We start from the raw sequence: 24,867 nt of genomic DNA, 5'->3' as shown, positions 1-24,867 counted from the left end.
ACACGGGTTCGTGCCCCGGTCCGGGAAGATCCCACATGCCGCAGAGCAGCTGGGCCCGTGAGCCATGGCTGCTGAGCCTGCGCATCTGGAGCCTGTGCTCTGCAACGGGAGAGGCCACAACAGTGAGAGGCCCGCATACCGCAAAAAAAAAAAAATAATAATAATAATATCATGGTCGCTCCCCAACTAGTCACCCCAAAGCTTGCCTGTGGGATCTTATTTTCAATGGTGACAATTGATAGTAAATAGGAAAATGAATTTAAGTTAATTGATTATCCCTCTTTTGTAGTAAAATGACCAAATCCAAGTAAAATTCATAAGCCCTAAGAGCACCTTTAAGAAATACCTCTAGTAGGGGGAGGGGATTTTAGGCCCTGTGGCAGTTAGGAGAAGAGATTAATGTTAGGCAGGAGGCCTTTTCATTCTTGATAATTCATGTAGTACAGACAAATTCTTTTCTTTTCTACACTTAGTAAGATTTTCCCCTGACTACTGAAATATAGAATCAAGTGTTTCAAAGTTGGGAAAATTTCAAAGGTAATCTAGTCCTATCCATGTGACATCAAAATAGGTGATTTCCAAATGGAAGAAAATCTACAGAACTCTCAGTATATGTAAAAAAAGATCATAACTTTATGCATACTTGATATTACTATGTAGTAGGAAGCATGCTAGAATGTGAATGTCATGATGGATTGTTCATAACTTTGGAATGGGACACATGTTAAAAACTAGTCATTTTTGAATTAAATGTTAGGACCTGTCATTTGAAAAAAGATGTTTTAAAGTAACTGTCGGGCTTCCTTGGTGGGGCAGTGGTTGAGAGTCCACCTGCCGATGCAGGGGACACGGGTTCGTGCCCCGGTCCGGGAAGATCCCACATGCTGCAGAGCGGCTGGGCCTGTGAGCCATGGCCGCTGAGCCCGCGCGTCCGGAGCCTGTGCTCCGCAACAGGAGAGGCCACAACAGTGAGAGGCCTGCATACTGCAAAAAAAAAGAAAAAAAAAAGTAACTGTCAAGCATCTATAGGTATCCAGGAAAGCATCCTGTATATTTTTACATTTTTCAAAATTAGAGTTCTAATAATGACATCAAATCTGAAAATGAAAAGTTTTTTTGTTTGTTTTTTAATTTAGCTTACTTTCTTTTAACTGATTTAGACTGATTTTGTTATAGAAGTATGTGTTAAATGTGGGCACCCAGGATTGACAGTGGGCTCATGCAGAGCCTGTGAGAGTGAAAATAATAACTAAGGGTGTTTAATTTATGAACTGTTGGCAGTTTTGAATGAACTGATAAATTCAGGCTCCTTGAACTATACTTTTCAGTGTCCCAACCACTTGCTTAAGACAGGCATTTACTCCAGCATTCAGTTCTATGGAACCTATAGGCCTCTGTTGATTTAATCAAAGCAGTAGCAAAATAAAGAGCACTAAATAATTCTATGCTCATCATTGTTGAGTCACCACATTAAATGGTACCATGTGAGAAAGAGTACACCTTTTTGCCACGGAGCAACCAGAGTAATGAGAGAAGAGAGTCCATTAAATAACTTTGAGATTCTATTACAGCTTATGCTTTGCTGTTCACTGATTTGGGTGAGGGTAAGGGGAGATTTTTTAGGTGATGGAACTCTTAGTTGTAAGAAATATAAATTATAATCCCTGTGTAATCCATAGAAGTACACCTCCAAACAGTGTTAGAAGGTGTTTTCATAATACTCACTTTCTTTGCTGCAATTTAAAGAAAGAAAGAAAGAAGGAAAGAAAGAAAAAGAGAGAGAGAGAGAAATAAAACAAAATATAACTTCTTATGGCTCCTACTTCTAATCTCTATTGTCATCCACTAATAAATAGTTTAAAATTCCTTTTGAAAGGTTGGAGGAATCATCCATGGTTTTCTGTCAAGGCTGGCTCTGTTCATGGGGAGAATAGAATAGGCTGGTACTTGTATAAAAAGGGGCAAGCCTGGGAATTAAAAAAAAAAAAAAAAAAACAGAAAAAAAAAAAAAAGGGAAGGGCTTCCCTGGTGGCGCAGTGGTTGAGAGTCCACCTGCCGATGCAGGGGACACGGGTTCGTGCCCTGGTCCAGGAAGACACGGAGCAGCTGGGCCCGTGAGCCATGGCCACTGAGCCTGCGCATCCGGAGCCTGTGCTCTGCAACGGGAGAGGCCACAACAGTGAGAGGCCCGCGTACCGCAAAAAAAAAAAAAAAAAGGGAAGAGCCCCTGCTCAGAGTATCATACTAATCAGCCACTTGTGATGCTTGGAATTCAGTTATTAAAGTATAATTGCCTTTTTTTTCTTTTTAAAAGAAACACTCCATATTAAAATTTAAGTGTTCATAGGAAGAGTAACATATTAAGTCTTAGTGACATTGATAACTTAAGAAACTATGGATCAGATCTGCTTCAGTCTACCATCTGGCTAAGAATGGCTTCCCACAGAATGATATGTGATCATGTCTTGACAATGTGAAGATTCACTATTTAGAGTTTTTACTATTTTTAGATAGTCCAAAGGTCTAGTTCCTGCACAGTTTTTCATTTCATTGAGGCATAACTGTGAATGACACTTGATGACATGATGGTGTATGAGAAGCTCTGAGCTAGGAGCAAGCCTAGTAGACCAGCACCAGCATAGAAATCCAGATTTGTCATTTTTTACTCAGTCACATATGCATAGAGGAAATGATGTACACTATGGTAAGTGGTAAGTGACAGAGAAGTAGCTCAGTGCCTGGAACAGAATATGTGCTGGGTAAATGCTTGTTGGATGCTGAAAGCAATTTCCTAAACATTCAGGAAGCAGAATAAGGGTATTGGGATATTGAGGATCAAAAAAAAAAAAAAGAAAAAAAAAAAGAAAGTCAAAAAGCTGGAAGAGATTCAAAGGGTAATGGTTGTTTTTTGGGGGTTTTTTGTTTGTTTTGTTTTTGCCAGTTTCATCATGTTATTTAGGGTTCAAGCTGCCCTTGCTGTGGTAGAGGCATCAAAATTGGCTGGGGATCTCTGCATAATCTCCATAAATGTTCCCCCTCAACCAGTCCCCCCTCAGACAGACATGCAGTCCGAGTGTGTGTTTGCTGTGCAAATATAGCTGGAGAATAAGCGACACCACCTGCAATCAGGCAGTATATCCTAAGCCTCTATTCTGTACAAATACTAGGGCTTCACAACTCCCTTTGACAACGTGGCCTGGCCATTGAAAGTATTTTTCTATTTTTTAGAGTACCTCTACCCTATATCTTCTCTGGCCCTTTACTCAGTTGGAATTCACATTCCATGACAGGACAGGGCAAGGATTTCTAATGGAATTTCCATTACCCAAATTAAGCATCACACTTTTTTTTCTACCCACACAACTGTTAATGAGTTTGCCAGTATTGAGGTATAAAACTCCTCATGAATATTCTATGTCTGTTTTTGCTGCTTTAAAAAAATTTTTTTTTAAGTTTTTGATTTTTTATTTCCTGGAGGACATCAGTTTTACAGTCTAACACCTTTCTTGATATCTTAAATCTTTTTTCCAGCAACAAATTTGCAAGATTGATAACAGTCTTACCTGTCATGTGTTTTATGTGTCATGACACCTTTGATTTACCCATGGTCTAAAAAAATATTAGACACAGAAAAAATGCATGTCTTCCATTTTCTTTACCACTTAACATCTTAGCTGCAATCTAGCCGCAGATGTCTTTGTTTGGATATTAAGAATTATGTGGCGACATTTATGGGCTCTAGATTTGACAATCAGTAAACTTTGTTTTCACAAATGACACAATATATAAGTACAAATTTCTATCATTGTATTTTTTTATAGAATAGCTATTGATTGAACTAATATTTAAATCCTCAATATAAAATATGTAATAGATCATGTCATGTTCTACAATTAACTCCCTATCTTTGTCTTAAAATTGGACAAATATAATGAAAAACAAAAAGAAATTAGGCACATTTAAATTCATAGAAATTACAAGTGGTTTAATTTTAAGATTACACATGGATATATAATTTTTCTATTGTTTTGTTTGAGAAAAGTGTAAGTATAGTGCTATTGAAATCCTCAGAAAACCTAAGCTTAAAACCTGACAGAAAAAAAAAATTTTTTTTCTAATAAGGGAGAAATTTTTTTTTTCAGAGAATTTTCAAGGCATCCCCTGTATCAGTTGCAGTCAACGATATAATAACAGCAGTTAGAGAATGTCTCTTGAGCACTCTTCCCCCAGAGTTCATAGTTCCCCTTGACTTTGATGACAGATATTCTGCATATTCTCCCTAGTCAAGCTGCTTAATGTCATTTTAGTCCTGAGAAGAAAAAATCCATTGTATTGAATGCAGTTTTAAATGTGTGTGAGCATTTCTTCTTTGCACTAGGACTCACACAGCCTCCATCTTTGTTTTCCATGAAAACTAATACTTGCCAAGTTATTAGACAAATTATATCTTAACAGACTTTAGAGGTTTAGAACAACATACCATCAAATTACAAGGGATATATATCTAGTAAAGTAGCTACAAGTTTAGTATATAATCACCATTGAGTATTTAGAACTAGTCCGTTTTTTTTAATAGCAAAGTAGAATATTGTGATCTTAAATATAGGTTATCTATTAACATCCGTTGGCAGCCCTGTCAGAAAACAGTGAAATAGATTAAATGACCTTTCCCTTTTCCACCTCTAGATAATGAATTTTCAGATGTCTACCTCCTTCCTCCTTATTCTAAGATGATGGTCTTGTTTCATATTCCCCTGAGAAAATAGAAGCAGTCAAAAGATAACTTTCTCATCTTGAACTACATCCACCAATCTATCTGAATCTAAAGCTAATCACTTCATCCTTCTCTTATTTGAACTGAAGAACAGACTGACTTTGTTCCTATCTAAGGCCAATCCCAGCCTCTGTGCATCAGTATCACCTTCTCTCACCTGTACAAGAGGTAGACTCAGACAGTTGTCTTCTTGATTCTTTGAATCATCAAGATATTCTTTTCTCCTGGATCATTTCCATCAGTATACAAGGATGTAGTAAAGAGGCTGAAAAACAACCTCCTTTAAAACTGTATTTCTCTCCAGCTACCACTCCATTTTTCTTTTCCCGTTATAGAAAAACTCAGTGTGTTGTCTCTTTCTCTATTTTCTCCTCCGCCTTCAGTGGGTCTTACCTTCTTATCACTTACTTAAACCTCTGTTGTCAAGGTTACCAGTGACCTCTAGTTGCTTAATTACTCAATTATCAGTCCTTAGCACATGACTGATCCTGTCTCCTCCTTGAATACTTTCCCTTTTAAAGAGTGTATTCTTGGAGTTCTCCTCTTACCTTACTGGACATTTTTTTCCCCTCAGTTTATTTTGCTGCATAATCCTCATTTTGTCAGTATTTTCAGCATGACTCAGTGTTCAGTCCTTTGGACATCTTCTCTTCTTTTATTGATTTCCTAAGTGCTCTCATCCTGTATCATGACTTTAAAAACACATCCTCTTCCATGGTTTTATTAAACATCAAGAGACTGAGACTTGCCAGTTTTTACCACCAGCCCTGAGCTGGTATCATCCTGTATCATGACTTTAAAAACACATCCTCTTCCATGGTTTTATTAAACATCAAGAGACTGAGACTTGCCAGTTTTTACCACCAGCCCTGAGCGCTTTGTTGAACACCAGATTCAGTTGAATATTGAGATCCAACTTACCATCTGCATTTGGAAATTTAATGGAAATATCACTCAATGTGTCCCAAGCTCTTGATTCTCTCCCCTAATAATGCTTTCTCCAGTGATGGCCATCTTGGTTAATGTGACCCCATTCACCCAACTGTCCAAGCCAAAATACTGGAATCTCCCTTGACTCCATTCTTTCTCTCAAACCCTTTGTTTCAAACTTTTAAATATGTTCTTAATTGTACTACTTTCTCTAAAGAACAGCCTGCATCCACGTTCCTACCAATGCTTTACTTTTCTTCATAGAATTTAACACTGCCAAAAAAATATTAAGTAGTATTGGTTTACCTGCTTATTGACTTTTTCCTCCACTAAAATGTAAGCTCTACAAAAACAAAAAATTTTATTAGTTTCGTTAACTGCCGTATCTCTAGCATCTAGAGGAATGCGTGGCAGAAGCTAGTCATGCTCAATAAATCTTTGTTAAATGTATAAATAAATATGCAACCACTGAGACAGTATTTTCTTTCTAGGATACAAAAGTGGCTTTTTAAAGGACCCATGCTTTCAAACTGGAAATATTTTTAAAGTAATTTTTTTAATGTTTTTTTTATTGTAGTAAAAGTCACATAATATAAAACATAGTATTTTAACCATATTTAACTGTACAGTTCAGTGGCACTAAGTACATTCACATTGTTGTGCAACTCTCACCATCATCCATTCCCCCAATTTTTCACCTTTCTAAACTGAAACTCTGTCCCCATTACACACTAACTCCCCATTCCCCCTCCGCACCCCCACACCCCCCAGCCCGTGGCATCTACCAGTGTACTTTCTGACTCTGTGAATTTGACTATTCTAGGTACCTAGTATAAGTGTAAAGCAATTTTTAAATGAGCCTATATCTATTACTTATTAAATTCAGTCATTACCAATTTATAAATTAAAGGGACATGTCTGAATTGGGAAAAATGTGCTTCTATAGCTAAAGAATTTTCTGTTTGCCACAATTAGAAAGGTGATTAAGAGATTCAAAAGTAGCCATAGGCCACCTCTCAGTAACTAATGTGAATTGACCATCCCTGGACTATCTGCTAATTTTAATATTAATTCAGTAACCTAAAATTTGAATGAATCATACTCTGAGATTTTGAGATTTACCAAAATAACCCTTCAATTTAATTAAATTTATACTTAATTAAATTCAGTATAATTAAATGTATTTCATTTTCCTGATTAAAGATCACAATGCATTATTTTTGTCATTTTACTTATTGAAATACACTATCATTCTTTATTTTTTTTTGAAATACACTATCATTCTTAAACTTAAAAAATCAGTAAAGTGGGAGGGAGGGAGACGCAGGAGGGAGGGGATGTGGGGACAGATGTATATGTATGACTGATTCACTTTGTTGTAAAGCAGAGACTAATAAAAAAATCAGTAAAATATCTTTAAAAACATTGGTAAATCCATATTCAAACAGCCCTTCATGTGTCATTCATTTATTGACCACTTACCATGTGCCAAGTAAGACCTTCCAGTTAGTAGGGGAAATACCATACTTCCTTGATCTGGTGGATTGACTCTTTAAGAAACAGGAAAATTGTGAGAGCTGCTGATTTGCAAAATGAGAACCTCTTTTAGTGTGTGTGTGTGGCACGATGTTATTGGCTTTAATTGTTTTTCAGAAAATGTTCCTAATTCCTGTGAAACAACATATTTCATTGCTTCTCAAACATCATATTGAAGGTAGTGGTATTTCACTATTACCATCCAAATAACAAAAAGATTACATTGTTTTAAAGTCTGTAATTCAGGTTGATTGGTAGTTTACCTGAGTGAGTTTTCACAATGCCCAAGACAAGATTACAAAAGACAACACTGACCTAATATGCCAGCACTAAACTCATCATCTTCTCATTAAACTGACTCTGCTTTTTTTCCTGTTCCTCCCTATCACCCAAATCTCAAATTTCCACAGAATTTTTGACCCCATGCCCCTTATTATCTACATAAAACAGTCACTACAGTTTAAAACTTCGACTTTATTACATCACCCCATCTCTATGTAGGAACACAACACCACCCATTTTAGGTTCTTCTGCCTGTTTTCTGAGAAATTAAAATAGCATTTCCCTGTTCAGTAATCCAGATATTCAATACCTGTGTCTATATAAGTTTTATTTTTTTACTAATAACCTTGGGTTACCTTCTTTATAATTAAAAAGATAAATACCTTTCTCGATTTATATGTGTGAAATTTAATGTGTTCCTGAACCTCTGTGGATTCTCTGGGGCTTACATTTCTCCACTGGCCTCTGCTTCCAATAGAAATGTCGGCACACATGGTTATTCTTTCTTTCTGTATTGCATCAATCTAAAGGAGAACAGAAATACCTTTTCCTTTTTACCTAACTCCTTTCCAAACTCACTCCAGAATACTACCACCAAGGCAGTGTATAAACAAGACTTTTACATACTACCTTCCCATCTGATTTGAATTATATTATACCATTTTAAAAGTAAAAGCAACAACAATTTCAGAAATTAAAAGGGAAATATACCTATCCTACTATATTCTACTCACACATATCCTATTCTATGTATCATTTCCCAGTTGATCTTCAAGATATTTTTGCTCATTATACTCTTTCTAAAATTTATACTGACTTTCCATTGCACCCCAAGTTAAAAATAATTTTATCATCTTGATATTAAATGACCTGTGCAGTGTTTTCTCAACCTATTTTCTCAGCTACTGCAAGCTCTATGTGAGTTTGAATCTAGTTCTTTTTACCTAGTAGCTTTGTGATCGTAAGCAAGTTACTTAAACTCTAAATAACTTAGGTTTCTTACCTATAAAATATGGATAATATTAGCACCTAATTCTTAGAGATGTTGTGAGTATACAATAAACTGATAAAGATGAAGCTAGCTCCTAAAATATGCTCAAAAAGTTTACTATTGTCATTATCATGATGAAGTACTTTCACCACTAATGCATGTTGTACCCTCAGAAACTGAAAAACTGAGGTTAGTATCTTCCCAACACATCTTAGTCTTTCCCACATATGTGCTTTTGTCAAAGCTGTTTGTTTCACCTGACTTCCTTTTTTGCTTCTTCTTCAACTTTTTCTTTTTTAACCTCTGCATGTCCAATTCCTGTTCTTCCATCAAGGCAAACCTGAAATCAAATGTCATCATCATTAAGGAACTTTTAACTCTATTAAACAGATATGTTTTTGTACATTTGTGCTGCTGTAACAAAATACCACAGACTGGGTAACTTATAGATAACAGAAATTTATTTCTCTAGAGGCTGGAAGTCTGAGATCAGAATGCCAGCATGGTCTGGTAAGGGCTGTCTTCTGGGGTGCAGACATATTGTATTTTCACATGGCAGAAGGTGCTAGGGATCTCTCTAGAGCCTCTTTTATAAGGGACTTATTCATAAGGGTTCCAACTTTGGGAACTAAGCACCTCCCAACTTTCACCTCTCAATACTGTCATCTTTGGGGGTTAGGATTTCAACATATGAATTTAGGGGACTCAAACATTCAATCACAGAAAGTTATATCTAAACATTCTTTGGAACTCAATGTTACTATACATGTTTTATGAAAGGTACCAAACCTGACTTAAAAAATATAGACTTTTATATATATTTAGAGATGTATATATATATATATATATATATATATATATATATATATATATATATATGTATATCAATTTTTCTGTTAGTTATATCTTTCTTGAAGACAGACTGTCCTGCTGATCCCCTTCAGATACTAGTTGAATACCTTAGAGCTATAAATTCTAAAAAATAAAATAAAAAATACAATAAAGCATTTTCATCCAATCAATTGAATTTAGTATAAATGCATTGTGACAATAAAAGGTAGTGCTAAGATAAATTACAGTATAGTTGTAGTAATTACATTTTCTTGCTTAGGTGAAAACTGTTTTTAATGCATTTTAATGTTTCCACATTCAATTCATATTTTACTTTTTCTTTTGTAAAATCTGATAAAATAGTTTCCTCTGATATTGGCACAGCATGTACTTATTCTAAATATCATTCAGTTCAGTAAAGAGATTTTTCCATTGACAAAATAGTTGAGGAAAGTGGAGAAACAAATTTGGCCATATATTTTTGGGAAATGAAAATATTTCAGCCCTGTGTCTTTTTTTCACTTATATGGTTAACTTTATCCACATTTTCAGTTTGGTTTAGTTGACTTTGGTCTATAATTGATTATATTATTTGAATAATGCTTTTTTTTCTCTTTTTTAAACTAGATAATTTCCTCCTAGTATTTCATATTCAACTTTTTTTGTTCATTGCATAATTTTAGAAGTTTTCTTTTTTTTTAAATTTAGTCTCTTTATACAGATTGCTCTTCATTTTTGTTGCATATAGTTACACTTCACTTCCCATGAGGGTTTGCATAATTTTTTGCTGCAAGTTGTTATTATTATTCTCATTCTTCTCATTTCTAACTTCATCATATTTTCCTTATTATTAAAGACTTTATACATTTGTATATGATAAACTAAAAATAAAATTGTTTAAATTCTTCTTTAAGTTATTTTAAGTTTGTATTGGTTGAAAAACAATCCTTTGGGCTGTACAGATAACAATTTTCCCTTTTCCCGTGCTTTAGTCTGGCTCTTCATTTTATATACTTTACATGGAAGTTATCATTTAACCTTTTAAACAGTTGAACCTCATTCTTTTTTTTTTTTTCACATCTTTGAAATAACAGATATTGAGGTGCACATACCTAACTTCATTCACTGGAGATAATTGCTCACAATTACAGGATTAATTAGGGGAAATCAGAACACAGTATAACTAGATAATACATATTTTTCTATGTGTATATGTGATATAGATACATTTATTATGTACATAAATATTTATTAGGCTTATATTTATTTTTAATTATCTGAATCCACAATTCCAATTACTTAAAATGCAACTAGCTGAATTAATATTCTTAGAATTGAATGGAAGAATAGGGAGTTTAAATGAAGCTGTAAAAATTAGTTTTATTTACTCTGAAAACATTTATTTAACATCAACTATATGTCAAAATCATATTATTATAAGTATATAAAAACATTTTTAGTATATTCTTGGCTATGAGAGGAGAAGGATATGTTTGCAAGGATATGGTTATAGTGGCTTGGAATTTAAAGAGATATTTTTTATGAATCTAGTCAAATGAGGTATTTCATGTTTCCAAGCTTCTCTTTTTTTTTTTTTTTTTTTTTTTTTTTTGTGGTACACGGGCCTCTCACTGCTGTGGCCTCTCCTGCTGCCAGGCTCAGCAGCCATGGCTCACAGACCCAGCAGCTCCGCGGCATGTGGGATCTTCCCGGACCAGGGCACGAACCCGCGTCCCCTGCATCGGCAGGCAGACTCTCAACCACTGCGCCACCAGGGAAGCCCCAAGCTTCTCTTTTTAATTCTCAGTTTTCTAATCAGTTTTTAAAATGATGACACTGGTTAATATAACATGATAGGAAAAAAATCACATTCTTATTATACACATCTCTATAACTGTTTGGGAGAGAAAATACTCTTTTTTATGCTGTTGATATATGGGTGGGAGTGAAGAGGATGAGGACAGTTTTCCTCCTCCAACATGAATCAGTTGACAGTCTATCGTAGAGGTTTATTCAACTTAAGTCTTGATTCTCTACGCCAGAGTATTGACTGAGGGCTTTCTTGTGTTCCAATCTCTTCTATGTGTAAGGTTAATATTTATTACTTCTCATTAAGTGTTGATGTAGGAAACCCTTTGACTGAAGTCATCTGATGTGTTTTCTAACTGTTCCTTCAAGGAAACTGTTCACTGACTCTAAGTGTGGCATCTGATATGAGCATCACATTTATTCTTATCAGTCTCTTATCATCATTACCCAAGCTAATGATGATCTTCACTTGGCATGTGGAAGCATGTAGTAATAATGCCCACTAGAGATCAGTGTAGTGCAGGTAGAGACGGATAACCTTTGTCAGGCCTATGCCCCCTTTCATCATGAAGTAGGAAAAAAAAAAAGATTTATATACCTAGCCCTAGATGATTTTTGTGGGTTCTTGTGTTTCAGTAGCTTCTTCCACTCCCATATCAGGCCTTATGTTTTATTTGTCTTGTGTGGGAAACCATAGATAATAATTAACAGAGACACGTGAGTATTACTTCAGTAAAGCACATCACAACTAACACTAGAAGTATCCTTCCTCCAGTATGTCATTTGAATTTTAAAATTATATCAAACCATGTCAATTTATGAAGCACCTGACTTTCTCTTTATTGGCTTTCTGTTGACCTGAAGCTTTAAAATCAGTGGTTGATACATTTTGCATTAAGGTAAGCAACTAACTCACTCAAAAAGCAGCTACAGGGGCTTCCCTGGTGGCGCAGTGGTTGAGAGTCCGCCTGCCGATGCAGGGGACGCAGGTTCGTGCCCTGGTCCGGGAAGATCCCACATGCCACGGAGCGGCTGGGCCCGTGAGCCATGGCCACTGAGCCTGTGCATCCGGAGCCTGTGCTCCGCAAGGGGAGAGGCCACAACAGTGAGAGGCCCACGTAACAAAAAAAAAAAAAAAAAAAAAAAAAAGCAGCTACAAAAATCAAATAGGTTGATTAGTTGTGTCCAGTAAGCATTGCCTGTGTTGACCATTAATTTATTTTTATCTCAGTTTCTCAAGAGAAACTCAATGTTCCTTCATATTCCAGCCTCTCTTCAAAGAATGTTTATGACATACTTAAATTTATGGACTGGTAGGCAGTTTAGAAATTGTTGTCTACATCTGGACTTCTTATAAGCTTGGCAGTAGTGGTTCATTTTTGAATGAGAGGTGATTTCAGTAAAGGTCATTTTGGCTGTCAAATGAAGACCATAAGCACTGACATTAGTGTCAGTATATCTTTGTTAACCTGATAACACAGCTGTCTAAGACCCCTTCCTAACCTGAGAAATCCATCCATGATCCAACAGGCTTCAGGAGTGCCAAGGTCAACTGGAAAACAAACAGAGCTAGTACTGTTGAAAAGAGGCCAAGTTTAGACTTCCACATTAAGGAATGGCAAGGGCAAGTATTACATGATTCAAGATGGCTTTACGAGATTGAGAGAGGAGCCAGCTGGCTAACCAAGCTCAGATGTAGTCACTTGACAAGGTTACATAAGCAGAGACAGTTCACAATTTTACTGATTCTAAAGAAATCAGAAAAAGAAAACTCTTTATTATGGAAATAATATTAGTATTTTTGAGACTTACTTTTTTTTGGTTTATACCAAGCAGTCCAGGGACAAGTTCACTTCTCCACTGGGAAGAAACTGTTGGGCTATTTAGTTTATAATCTCACTGAAGTTGTATTGTTGTTTACTTTTGTTTGTTTTATTGTTTTAAGATAAAAAAACATTTAATGCCTTTCTGAAAGCAGAGAAGAATCCTATGGCTTGATTGAAGTAATTTCTTAGGAATAAAAATTCAAATACTCATGGAAGGCCTTGGGATGTATTTCAGAGTTGACATTTTAGGCCTGTGAGGGAAGACCCAAAATCATCTTCATTGGAGAACTCTTTTATTTGAAATATATACAAGGAGCCTGATATTCCTACTTCCCCAAGAAATGATGAAGACCATTAAATAATGTGTTCAAAATGTTAGATGTTTAATTATATTAGCCATAGTATGTACATTTGCTTTTCTCCTACCATTACAGTGCTCAATATCAGTGTCTTGAATGATCTGATAATGTTTATGAAATTTTCTGAAGAGACAGTATTTCTCTGGATTCCATCCATAGGTTAAGAAATCCAAATTACTTTGTAATTACTTTGTAATGTTTCACAGAATGTTTCTAACAAACTCTACTGTGTAAGAGTTCCATGTGTCCTTTGGACTTATTCAGAAAATTTGTAGTGAATGACTAATAGGTTCCAGACTTTTTATAAATGCTAGAGATAACATCAGCAGAAGTAGAAAAAATACACCAGAGAAATAAATAAGATATATACAATGTATGGTAATGATAAGTGAAAAATAAACTCGGGAAGGTGTACCGAGAGTGTAGGGGCTTGTAGTTTTTACAAGATAAAGTGGTAAGAAAAGTCCTCACCAGAACGGTGACAACCAAATAACACCCAAAAGAAGGTCAGCATGTCAAGTCGGCCATTCTGAAATATGATGATTATTCTAGGAAGAAGGAAGAGCCTCTGAGATGGCAGCTTACTTGGTTTGTTCACAGAACAATATGAAGACCAGTATGTGTGGAGCAAGATAAACAAGGGTGGGGGTAGTAAGGAAATGAAGGAAACGAGGTCAAAGAGTAATGAGAATACACATCAGGTAGGGCTTTATAAACCATTTTAAAGGCTTTGACTCTCCCTCTGATTGAAATGAGAACCCTTTGAGGAACTGGGCAGAAGACTTGCTTGATCTGCCTTAACATTTTAAGGATATGACTGGCTATTGTGTTACCGTAGACTCAGGAAGAGGAGGGCATAGATGGAGACAGAGAAACCAGTTGGAAGGCAGTTGTAATGATCTGGTTGAGATGTGATGGCAGCTTGGGGCAGGATGGTAGTAGGAGTCACTGATGTGTTTGACGTCAGAGTCAAAGAGATTTGTTGACACGACAGATGTAAGGCAGCAAAAAGGAGAAGTTGGAGGTTTCCAAATTTCCCCTATTCCCTAATTAGCACAAAAGCTACTCTGAATATGATTATAGAGCTAAACCCTTTCAACGCTAATTTTACATGGACTTTTACCGTTAATTTTATATGTTAAAGGTATTGTGATTCCGGTCAATTAGTATGTATTTACCAAAAACTCACCAATCCTAGCACAAGCAAAGATGCATTGTTCCAAAAAGTGGTAGTGAACAAGTTTCTTTTACCTCGAGAATCTTATTTTCCTGACTGTAGAGAAGAAATGTGAAAGGAACTGGTTCAGTGACCAATATCTAGTCACTAAGGAAATGTGTGATTGTTTGGCTCCAGGGTTCAGTCAGGGAGTCAATGAGCCTGAGATCACAGGTGCTCTTTGTATGAGGCTGTGAGCTTTGCATGTTCCACTCCAGAGAATCTATTTCTGACCTCATACATCCACTTCAAAAAAGCGTGCCCTTGCTCACAAGGGAAGTCTATAACACTGTATGGAGAGGTCAATCCAGATCCATCATCATTGCTAGAAAAACAACTCACAGCATTTCCTTTATTTACCAACAGTGAAAGCAAATAGCATTGTCCTCATATTTAGACAACACATTATGACTAAGGAAATCAAGAATACAAATGCTCAGTGGACTATGTTGTCCTTAAAGAAATGAAGTGATATAGTTACTGAAACATATACAGGTTACTAAAAAATACTTTTGGCAGGCAATTTTTAAAATTGTAAAGATGCATTAAAAATATAGGAATAACTTTTAATAAGGAATGCCAAATTATTTCTAAAAAAGTGATTCTTTTACTGAACTCACTTTCCTCTTTCTGTTTTATTCCAGAACCTACAGATAGGCCGCCTTTGCTGTTAATTGCAAATTCTGAAACAATTGAGATTTTCTATCTTAATGGAAGTAAAATGGCAACTCTGAGCTCAGTCAATGGAAATGAAATTCATACTCTGGATTTTATTTACAATGAAGATATGATTTGTTGGATTGAATCGAGAGAATCTTCAAATCAGCTCAAATGTATCCAGATAACAAAAACAGGAAAATTAACAGATGAATGGACAATCAGTATTCTTCAATCCTTTCACAGTGAGTTTTGATTTATATTATATGCCACCCTTTAAGGATTTCATTTGCAGACCAGTACACAGGATTCTTAGATTTTCTAGCATAGCTAATGGCTTTTGCAAAGCTATATATGCAAATATGAATGCACTTAAATAAGTGTATTCCCTACGTGTTTTCCATATACACACATATACACATAGAATTGCACTGTTTATGTAAGCAGTACATTGAAGGGTTAATTTTAATTCTTTCTTTAATGCTTATTGCAGTATCACCTAGATGAGAACTGTGATTTTTCACTGAATGATAGTTCACAATGTGATAGTGAAGGTGGGATTAAAAAACAACAACCACAACAAAAAACAAGAAACAGATTTGATAATTATAAGCTCATCAACTGTAGTGTTTGTTAAAATACCTTGAAAACTATTAGTTTTATGCTAATTGGTAACAACTACCTGTGTTTGTTGACTTTTTTCCTAGTAACTCAGAGTCTTTATATATCTTCTTCCTAAAGAGTAATTTGTAATTTGTGATTCACTTGATTTCTCATGTCAGAAATTCACAAACTATTAACTGTCTTTCTCTTTCTGTATATCACATTGTCACATGCACATACATCCACCCCCTCACTATTCTGCTCTCTACCCCTCCCACATGAGAGTATAAAAATTTATTTGTGCTTGCCTGGGGAAACGGTATGCATGAGAATTTCAAGATGTATTCATTTATTTTATGATTTACAGAAAAAACTTATTCTTACAAATGCTACTAATATAAAACTTGGTAGAGAAATGAAGGAAATGTGCAATCAAGTTAAGAAGAAAAAAAAGAGTGCTGTGATAGAATAAATTTAGTTTTCAGATGTTGAGTGTTTGGTGATTTGAATTCAATAATCATATTTTATTGATGTTTGTGATGTACAGTTTCAGGGACTGGTTATTGATCCTTATTAAATGTAAGAAAAGAGTACTATGTAATGTTTGATAATTATGATTAGCTTGAATAAAAACAGTGGCAAAGATTGTAAGAAAAATGGAATATGAAGTGAACAGAAGTAAATGTTTAACAAATAGAATCCAACATTTTGAAAATTTTCTTAACATAAATAAAACAATTTATAAGGTCATTTATTGTGACAGTGGACCAAAAATGCCTAGTGAAAACAGTGGACACTATCTATTTCAAGGATTCCATGGAGAAATGATAATTCATAATAAACAGTAAATAACTATTGGTAGTAGCATAAGGAATGTTTCTATGTGATTTGAGTATTTCAGACATGGGTTCAGCCAGCAGTTGAAAATCATTTGATCAAAAGACTCTGGTTTCTGCCATGTTAGTGATTACCTTAACTAATCCAAATGTATTTGTCCCTAGAAGATGGAATACTGGCAGTCAAATAGGTAGAATATTCACTAGGTCATCAGGTAAAATTATTTTCCAAGGTTACTTAAGCAACTTTTTTTCTACATTTAATATGCCCTAATAATAGTAGTAATCCTTTCTTTAATATGTATTTTTAAACAACTTTAATAGTACATCTCAGATTGGTCAAGCAACTCTACATTAGCATATTTGTAGAAAATAATTCAGAACTTAGATTTCATGTGATTTATAAATGATTCTTTACAAATCTAGAAAAATAGAGATTGATTTTGTTAGTTCACTAAAATGAAGAACAGACATTCATTTTGAACTATACAAAATTAATGCAATGGAAACATCTTAATTAGAATAAATAGTTGTAATGAAGTCGGATTTAAACCGTGCAATTCCAGTCACTTTAGAAAGAAGTGATTAAATGTGTGGAAGTAATGCAGTGATGGGAGTGGGACAGAGGTGTGAGCTGGGCTGGGCTCCTCTATCATTGCTTGTAAGCCATGTATTTTATCAACATGTCACAGAACAGCTTCCAATGGGCTCTGCATTCACCATGACAATTTGTGAGTTGATAATGAAGTTTGAATATTCTTTGCATATGTAATTACTTAAAATCTCTGTTGTACCATATAACCAAAAATAATGAACTGATGGGAGTATGCCTGAATACCTGTCACTAGCCACTATTCCAGAGATTATCTCTTTAGGTTTTCCTCCTTCATTATCTCTAGAAACTTTTCTCTGAATTTACCTGAAGAAAACATTATTTTTTGGAAAAAAATAAAACTTTTACTTTTCAAAGTATTACTATGAGGAGAGTCATTACAGGTCAAACCGACTTGAATTTAAAATGTACATAATATTTTAGTAAATATCTTATTACAATATTAAAATTTTTATTGCATATCTCATCTCACTGGATACCCACCACATCTCTGTGGAGTATGCAGGAGAGATACTCTTCCCATTTTATAATAGACACAATTTTAACTACAGAACTAAGATGTGGTAGGCAATACTGAATGGCTAAAAAGAAGGCAGAGATAGGACATTTAAATCCTATGTTCTTTCTTCTATATTAACAAAGGCAAATACAGGTCCCTTCAAAGAATTTCCCAAGTCTAGCACAAATAATCATATCTACAACTTATTAAATATGCTAAAAGACTACATGCGATAGGGAGGCATTATTAGTCCCCTTATGCTGAGGGGAAAAATCGAGACTCTGAATTTGGGCCAGACTTCTTAGCCGTCGCTACACCACACTGCCCCAGGGGTCTCAACTTTTGCTTTTCATTTCAGACAGCCAAAACAATCAGGTGCACTAACATTAGTAACAGTGGCTCACGAAGACATTGTCTACATGGGAGAGAGGTATACGAATCTTGGAAGGGGGTGGACAAGATGAGTTGTCCCAAGGCCATGTCATTTGAAAAGGCCCAAAACATGATTCTGATATGGCCACCTAGGGAGGCCTACCTTTAATCCTGAGAATCATGTCTAAGCAATATTGTGAGAGAATGAGGAAGACTGATTATAAGGTGCTCAATAAACTATATTGACAAAAGGAACATTGGGGAAAATGCTAGAGATTATATTTTGAATTGAATTCATTCTTCTTTATAAAGATACTTGATATTTATTAGCTAGTATTTTTGCCTGAAAGTTACAAAATACTAGATTTTGAAGAAAACTTTGGAATTAAGTGTTTTGTAAGCAAAATTTGTTCTCCAGGGATTCACATAAAGTACATTTATGGCAACTAACTATTTCTCCCAAGTCTTTCTTGGGGAGTACTGTGGTAGGAACACAGATACCTAAAATCAGCAAAAATAATGGGATTCCTAACAGTAGTGATGCTCAGCTATTTTCCTCAGGACAACGTGCACAAAGATGATTGAGACAGATAAGATTATTTTCTGGGTGTATCCCTTATCAAGGAAGATGATTCAGGACTAATTGTTTTCTTCCAGGTATATAGTAGACACTTTCATTCTGTTTTTATGTATATTCAGTATTCTGCAAAATTTGAGTATCACTATTAGGATTCTAATTTAGACTTAACCAGCTTGTCTTCATCCATTCATGGGCTCAACTACAGACTAGCAGAGCGTGCCAGGTCAAAAACTATAAAGGATTGCTTATTCTTTATACACTTTGCTTCTGAATTATCCCCATTCACTGGCTTTTATCTTTCTTTTATTTGGTCTGTTTCGATATCAACTTAACTCATTTTCCATTTGAACCTCTGCCTTGATCCTTGATTGGATAATTTTTGGATTCACTTTACCCATGTCTTTTCTCAATCCTACTTCTTTCTCTTGAGTTAACAATTCTCTAATAATCATATAATATTAATAGATGACATTTACTGAATGTTTATTTTGTGCATTAATAATTATATAATATACCTCTCCACTATCACAAAAATTATATATGTATACTGTATAAAATAGTTTATAGATAAGACAATGAGCTTAAATCAATGAAATACTTTTTTAATTTAAAGGAAACCTTGACCTCTTAATCTCAATAGATACTGAGTAATGGCCTTTCTTAATTGTGCAGTATTCCCTATTTGCTTCTACCCAGCCTAAGAATTTCATAGCCTTCAGTGCTTCACAAGCATCCTCCATCAAGTTATGACTGGACAAAAATGACCAGGCTGTGTCCCTACTGTACATACAAGCATAGCAAGCATAGTCTTGGGACAAAATAATCAACCTATAAGAGTAGAAATGCTAGATTCAAATAGTGTCAGCTCACAGTGAGTGCACTTTAGAAGATGATCATGGAACTTTGCAGCAACATCCTAAGATTACACAGTATCACAGAATGGTATAATCATCATAGAAACTTGGCATGCAGTATTTAAGCATGTGACTTGTAAATAAAGTATTTTTATGACATTTCCTCTGCAATTATTTTTCTCCATCTGATTGGAGAAAAGTCATTCACATTGTTTTAATTTGGCTTTATATGATTACTAGTGAAGTTGTCCACTCCATTGTGGACTTACATGTTCACATCAATCTCGACAAATCTGCTTGAGTGATCATAATGCTTCATTGCTTAAAATTAAAATACAAAATATTCAGTGGCTTCCCATTTATGTAAGGAAAATTGAAACTTCATTTTATGGCTTCTCTGCAGGCCTCTACCTTGCCTCTCCCCACTCAAATCACATGTTCCACCTAAAAAAAAATACTAGCACTTCCTTTAATGCACTTTTTTTTCTCATTTCCATGTATGTTTGTATATGCTGGTTCTTCACCATAGGGCATAGTTGTCATTTCCTATAATCAAGTGTCTCTTACTCATGTTTTAAGGTATAATATCCTTTCCAAAATTTTTCTTTTGAGCTTAGCAGCCCTTCCTATGTGATCCTGGGACATCATAGTACAAATGCATTATATTTTAATTGTGTGTTTACCTGTCAGATTCCCAAATAAAGGGTAACTACTTTAAGTTTAGGATGTGTGTTTTATTCATCTTTGAATCAGATTTCAGCAAAACACCTGTCTGTTCTAGAATAAACATAGGTAACAAGTAAAGGATGAGGGTGGAGAATTAGATGGGAGAAGGGTAAGACCAGCTTCTGGAGAGACCTTGCCAAATCACTACTAGAGACATGGAGAAAACCAGTCTGCATTATGGCTAAGTAAGATCTTTTCTGTGTCTAGATAATAGCCTCACATGTTAATCTTGGTGTCCTTGAGATACAAGTCTGTTCAGCAACTATTGGCTTTTATTTGGGTTCAATCCTGACTTCCCCAGGGTCAGTAAATTTGCCTATAGATTCATTTTGGAACCTAACCTCGATGACAATGGAAAAAACTTGATCCAGATCTGTTTGAGTCTCCCCACCTACCAAGCAGTTGTAATTAAACATTATTGGAGCCAAAGGTCTTAAAATAGAGGTCAATTAATTCTTAGCACAGGAATAAAATAGAACAACACATCTTGTAATCTTAACCTTTCTCCTCCCCTCAGTCTGATTAGACATTTTCTTAAGAAGGAGGTTCTACTATCTTATATTTAGGTCCTTAGATGCATAAAACAGTAGATGTGCTTCCCATCTCAATTCTGTATACTTAGTTATTATCAAGACCCCAAATATTTTTGGGGTAAGAAGTAAAGAGCAAAGTCAGGATTTTCTTTGTATCTCTCAACCTCTGAGAAGCCCTGTTAGTTACCTCCAACCTAGAAATATATGCATTTAATTATTTGTGAGAGATGAAGTATATTCAGCAATTAATCAATTTTGGTTTTAGCATTTCATTAGAGAAAGTTCAAAAATTGGTCAGCTCTGAGCTCAGGAGAAGAGGAAATGGTGTTGACCATCCTAATCTTACAAATTAGTGAGACTTTTTATTAAATAAAATGAAAATGAGAGACATAAAAGGAAATGAAAGAAAATAAAAGAATATTTTCTGATCTAGATTTCCCACTCCAAAAAAAAAAAAAGTCCTGGTGTTGTTGTTGTTTTAGCTGTGTAGAATCCAGACTTTTTGATCAACATATTTTGTGGACATCTAAATTTTGCACAGAAATCGTGGCTATAGAAACTAGTCTTATATTATTCCCTAAGAAACATCTGAGAAGAATCCAAAACACATCATCCATATAAGAAGGATATTATAAGTATTTATTCTCAGAGATACATTAACTGCTGTTTGATAAGCAACTGAATGTTTTATTAAGCTCTTTATACTTCTTAAAAGTTCCTCATCTTTTATTTAGCGTATTTATATGGAAACATAAAAATGACTTTTTCTGAGACATGGCTGCTGTGTGTGTGTGTGCATGCATGTGTAGCTAGTTATTACAACACATGCTTGCTGGGATCTGGAATTTTAACAAAGTGATCAGACCATCCACTGAGAACTCAAAAAAAAGACAGTTAAAATTAGCAAAGATTTTGATCTGAGGACATATTTCCAGAGAATTTTTTAAATTCTCCTGATCATATGCTCAATGTTGTAGGCATTGTATTAAATTATTTGTTAATTTTTTATATTAACATTACATAAATTTATACTTTGGAATAAGTAACCTGTTCTAATTGACAATCAGTACAAAACCATAAAATGCCATCCCGAATGCCTAGAAAAGAAAAAAAAAATTTAAAAAGTCTGCGTACTCTGATACTCTACAAATTGGTCTTTATTGTTAATTCAGTTGCCAGGCTGGAAATAATTCAATTATTATTTTATTGTCATTTGGCGACATACTTGATATTAACCGAAGCAGAACTTAGAGATGTGCTAGGCTTCAATTGTTCATATTCATTTTTTCTATGAATTTGATAAAATATATTTCACACACACACTAAATATAAATATACTCCCCTCCAAATTTTTCTCTTTGCCATGTAGAACTTTTAAATCATTATTCTCATAGTATGCTTTGTCTAGATCCACATTTCTGTTTGTTTTATTAATGAATTTTAATTATCACATTTCTGTTTATTTTATTAATGGATTTTAATTATCAAAGTGGAAATTTCTTCATGATCCCATTACAGCACGTTATACCAGGTAGAACATAATGTTTAGCAGTTTACTTTATCTGCCAACCTGAAACTTGGAAAGTAAGATGCTCTTTTCATCGTGAATAACTCATGAAATGTATTTGGAATCCATGATGTATACTCACTCAAACTGGTGTTTCTGTCTTGGTCAACTTTATCTTGGTAGAAGAGAGAAGGAAGTAAGGGAAGAAGAGAAAAGATATGGAAAAAAGAGAAATTATCACATTTTTGGCAAGTAGACTAGTAAAATAATTTCTGACTTAATATGTATTTGATAATTTTTCACTTTAAATATAATACTGTCATAGTGTATTTTCCTTACTTTTATTTTGTTTTGCTTTTTCTTAAGGGATTTATACCAAGTAAAGTGAGCATTATTTTCTCATATTTCTTGGCCATCAGAAGGTTTTAATCTTGTCAAGACATTTACAATATATTCGGAATTTATCAAATCTAAAGGCCGTGAGCAGTAGGAGCCAAATTAAGCAACGTAATAAAACTGGAGTGTATAGGATTTCAGTTTTTGAATAAGATTCTTGTTTTCTTTTTTTTTTTTTTAGGCTGTAATGTCCTGTGACTTACAGATTTGCTGTAACACTTGGCTTTGTATTTTCCTCACCGTGGTATTTGGGATGAGTTGATATGGTCCTAGCTCTGTCATTAACTAGCTGTGGGACCTTAAACAAATAATTTTAAAATGAAATCACTGGTTCACACAACAGCTGGAATCCCTCCCAGATCTAAACATACTTTCCCCTTCCATTCCCTTCTGTTTGATATTCTTGTAATTTGCAGTATGCCTGTGTCTTTGTGTGCATGTGTGTCTACCTCTCGTCTACTTTGTTTTTTCCTCTCACCTAATTACTCACAATAGGTATATTTTAATCATTGTATAGTACTATTCTCTAAGATATGTTCCTTGGCACACAAGTTTTCCTGGACATTCTTGGAAAGAATGAGTTTGTGGTCAAATGAGTTCAGAAAATTTTGCATCTGTATACCCTTATTGGAGATTTATATGTATATTAATCTATTAAAGATTCTGAGGAGTCCTTCTGTAAAAAGTACCTATTTTACTTTGTTTAGCTCAGGATTTCCTTAATTTCTTTGAGTACTGAACATTTTCTGGGTATGTCTGTGAGTGCATTTCTATGGGTGCTTGTTTCTAATGATATGTTATGAATATGTTTATGTGTCTAATACATATTAACACTCTAAGTATCTAGTGTTTTATATTATCCACTTTGAGAAATATTGTTTTAGAGGTCTTATGGAATATCACTCATATTGTATCCTCCTATCACTTTTTACTGTCTCTGTGGCTAAACCTGTAAGGTCGGTGTTTCCAAGGAGATATAGAGAATTACCGTAATAACAGTTTTCTAGCTATCTCTTCCCAAGAACCCAACTACTTTTAGTTTATACCCAGAGGGTTATGATAGTTATAGTATCCATATACCACAAGCCCTGAGACTGTGGTGACAAAACCAGAGACCATTTCAGAACTGGAGCTTAGAGGAATTAGTTATGCAGCAAAGGTTTGGTCATGTGTGAAATTCATGCCAGGAAAGAGCCTAGCTAAAAGATGACTATAGTTGATAATGGTAACAAAGAGTGTGTTCTGGAACTAACTTAGAATTGCAGCCAGTGTCAAGTAATTCCAATTTAATTATAAAAATTTTTCCATGAGCTGGATAAATGTATGGTGACAGAAACTCTTAATGGTAGAACAACAGTGTCAGATGATGAGATGGTCATGTAGATGGTGAATGATTTTTTAAATGATTATGAAGTATAAATCTAGATTAAAATATATGTATATTTTAAATATGTATATGTATATTAAAATATTCTGTAAGTCTTTGTCACCTTTTTTTTTTTGGCTGAGTTAGGTCTTCGTTGCTGCGTGCAGGCTTTCTCTGGTTGTGGCGAGTGGGGGCTACTCTTCATTGCGGTGCTCAGGCTTCTCATTGCGGTGGCTTCTCTTGTTATGGAGCACAGGCTCTAGGTGCGTGGGCTTCAGCAGTTGTAGCACGCATGCTCAGTAGTTGTGGCTTGCAGGCTCTCGAGCGCAGGCTCAGTAGTTGTCGTGTACGGGCTTAGTTACTCCGCGGCAGGTGGGATCTTCCCAGATGAGGGATCGAACTCATGTCCCCTGCATTGGCAGGTGGATTCTTAACCACTGCGCCACCAGGGAAGTGCAGTCTTTGTCATCTTAATGACAACATTTACTTGGTAAAGTTATATAAAGTCTCTTGACAACTTTTGTTGTTTTAATGTAAGAATTAATCTATATCATTTTAATCTCCCTGTTTTAAGGTATTAGTGAAGAGATCAATCTATCTATCAAGTACAATTATTCAGTCCAGTTTCACTAAGAAAAAGCAGGTCGTTATACTGTATATCCAAAACTGAATGGTAGGGAAAGGCCTATGTACTACTAATCAAAACTGAGACTAATTTTCTAACAAATCTATGGTTTAAAACATGTCTGACAAATGTACTAGAGCGTACAT

At 34.9% G+C, this 24,867-nt stretch overlaps 1 protein-coding gene across 1 annotated transcript in view; it reads left to right on the top strand.

The window, feature by feature from the left end:
* Positions 1-24,867, top strand: part of LRP1B (LDL receptor related protein 1B) — a 1,545,691-nt gene that overhangs the window by 537,433 nt on the left and 983,391 nt on the right. The window contains exon 6 of the mRNA XM_060105953.1: positions 15,199-15,456. Coding sequence (XP_059961936.1) covers positions 15,199-15,456 — 258 coding nt within the window. The remainder of the gene's footprint in view (positions 1-15,198; positions 15,457-24,867) is intronic.

The sequence above is a fragment of the Mesoplodon densirostris genome, chromosome 8, assembly GCF_025265405.1.
Source record: "Mesoplodon densirostris isolate mMesDen1 chromosome 8, mMesDen1 primary haplotype, whole genome shotgun sequence".
Classification (NCBI taxonomy): Eukaryota; Metazoa; Chordata; class Mammalia; order Artiodactyla; family Ziphiidae; genus Mesoplodon; species Mesoplodon densirostris.
The sequence above is the reverse complement of the archived record's forward strand: the minus strand, read 5'-3'. Positions and strand labels throughout refer to the sequence as shown.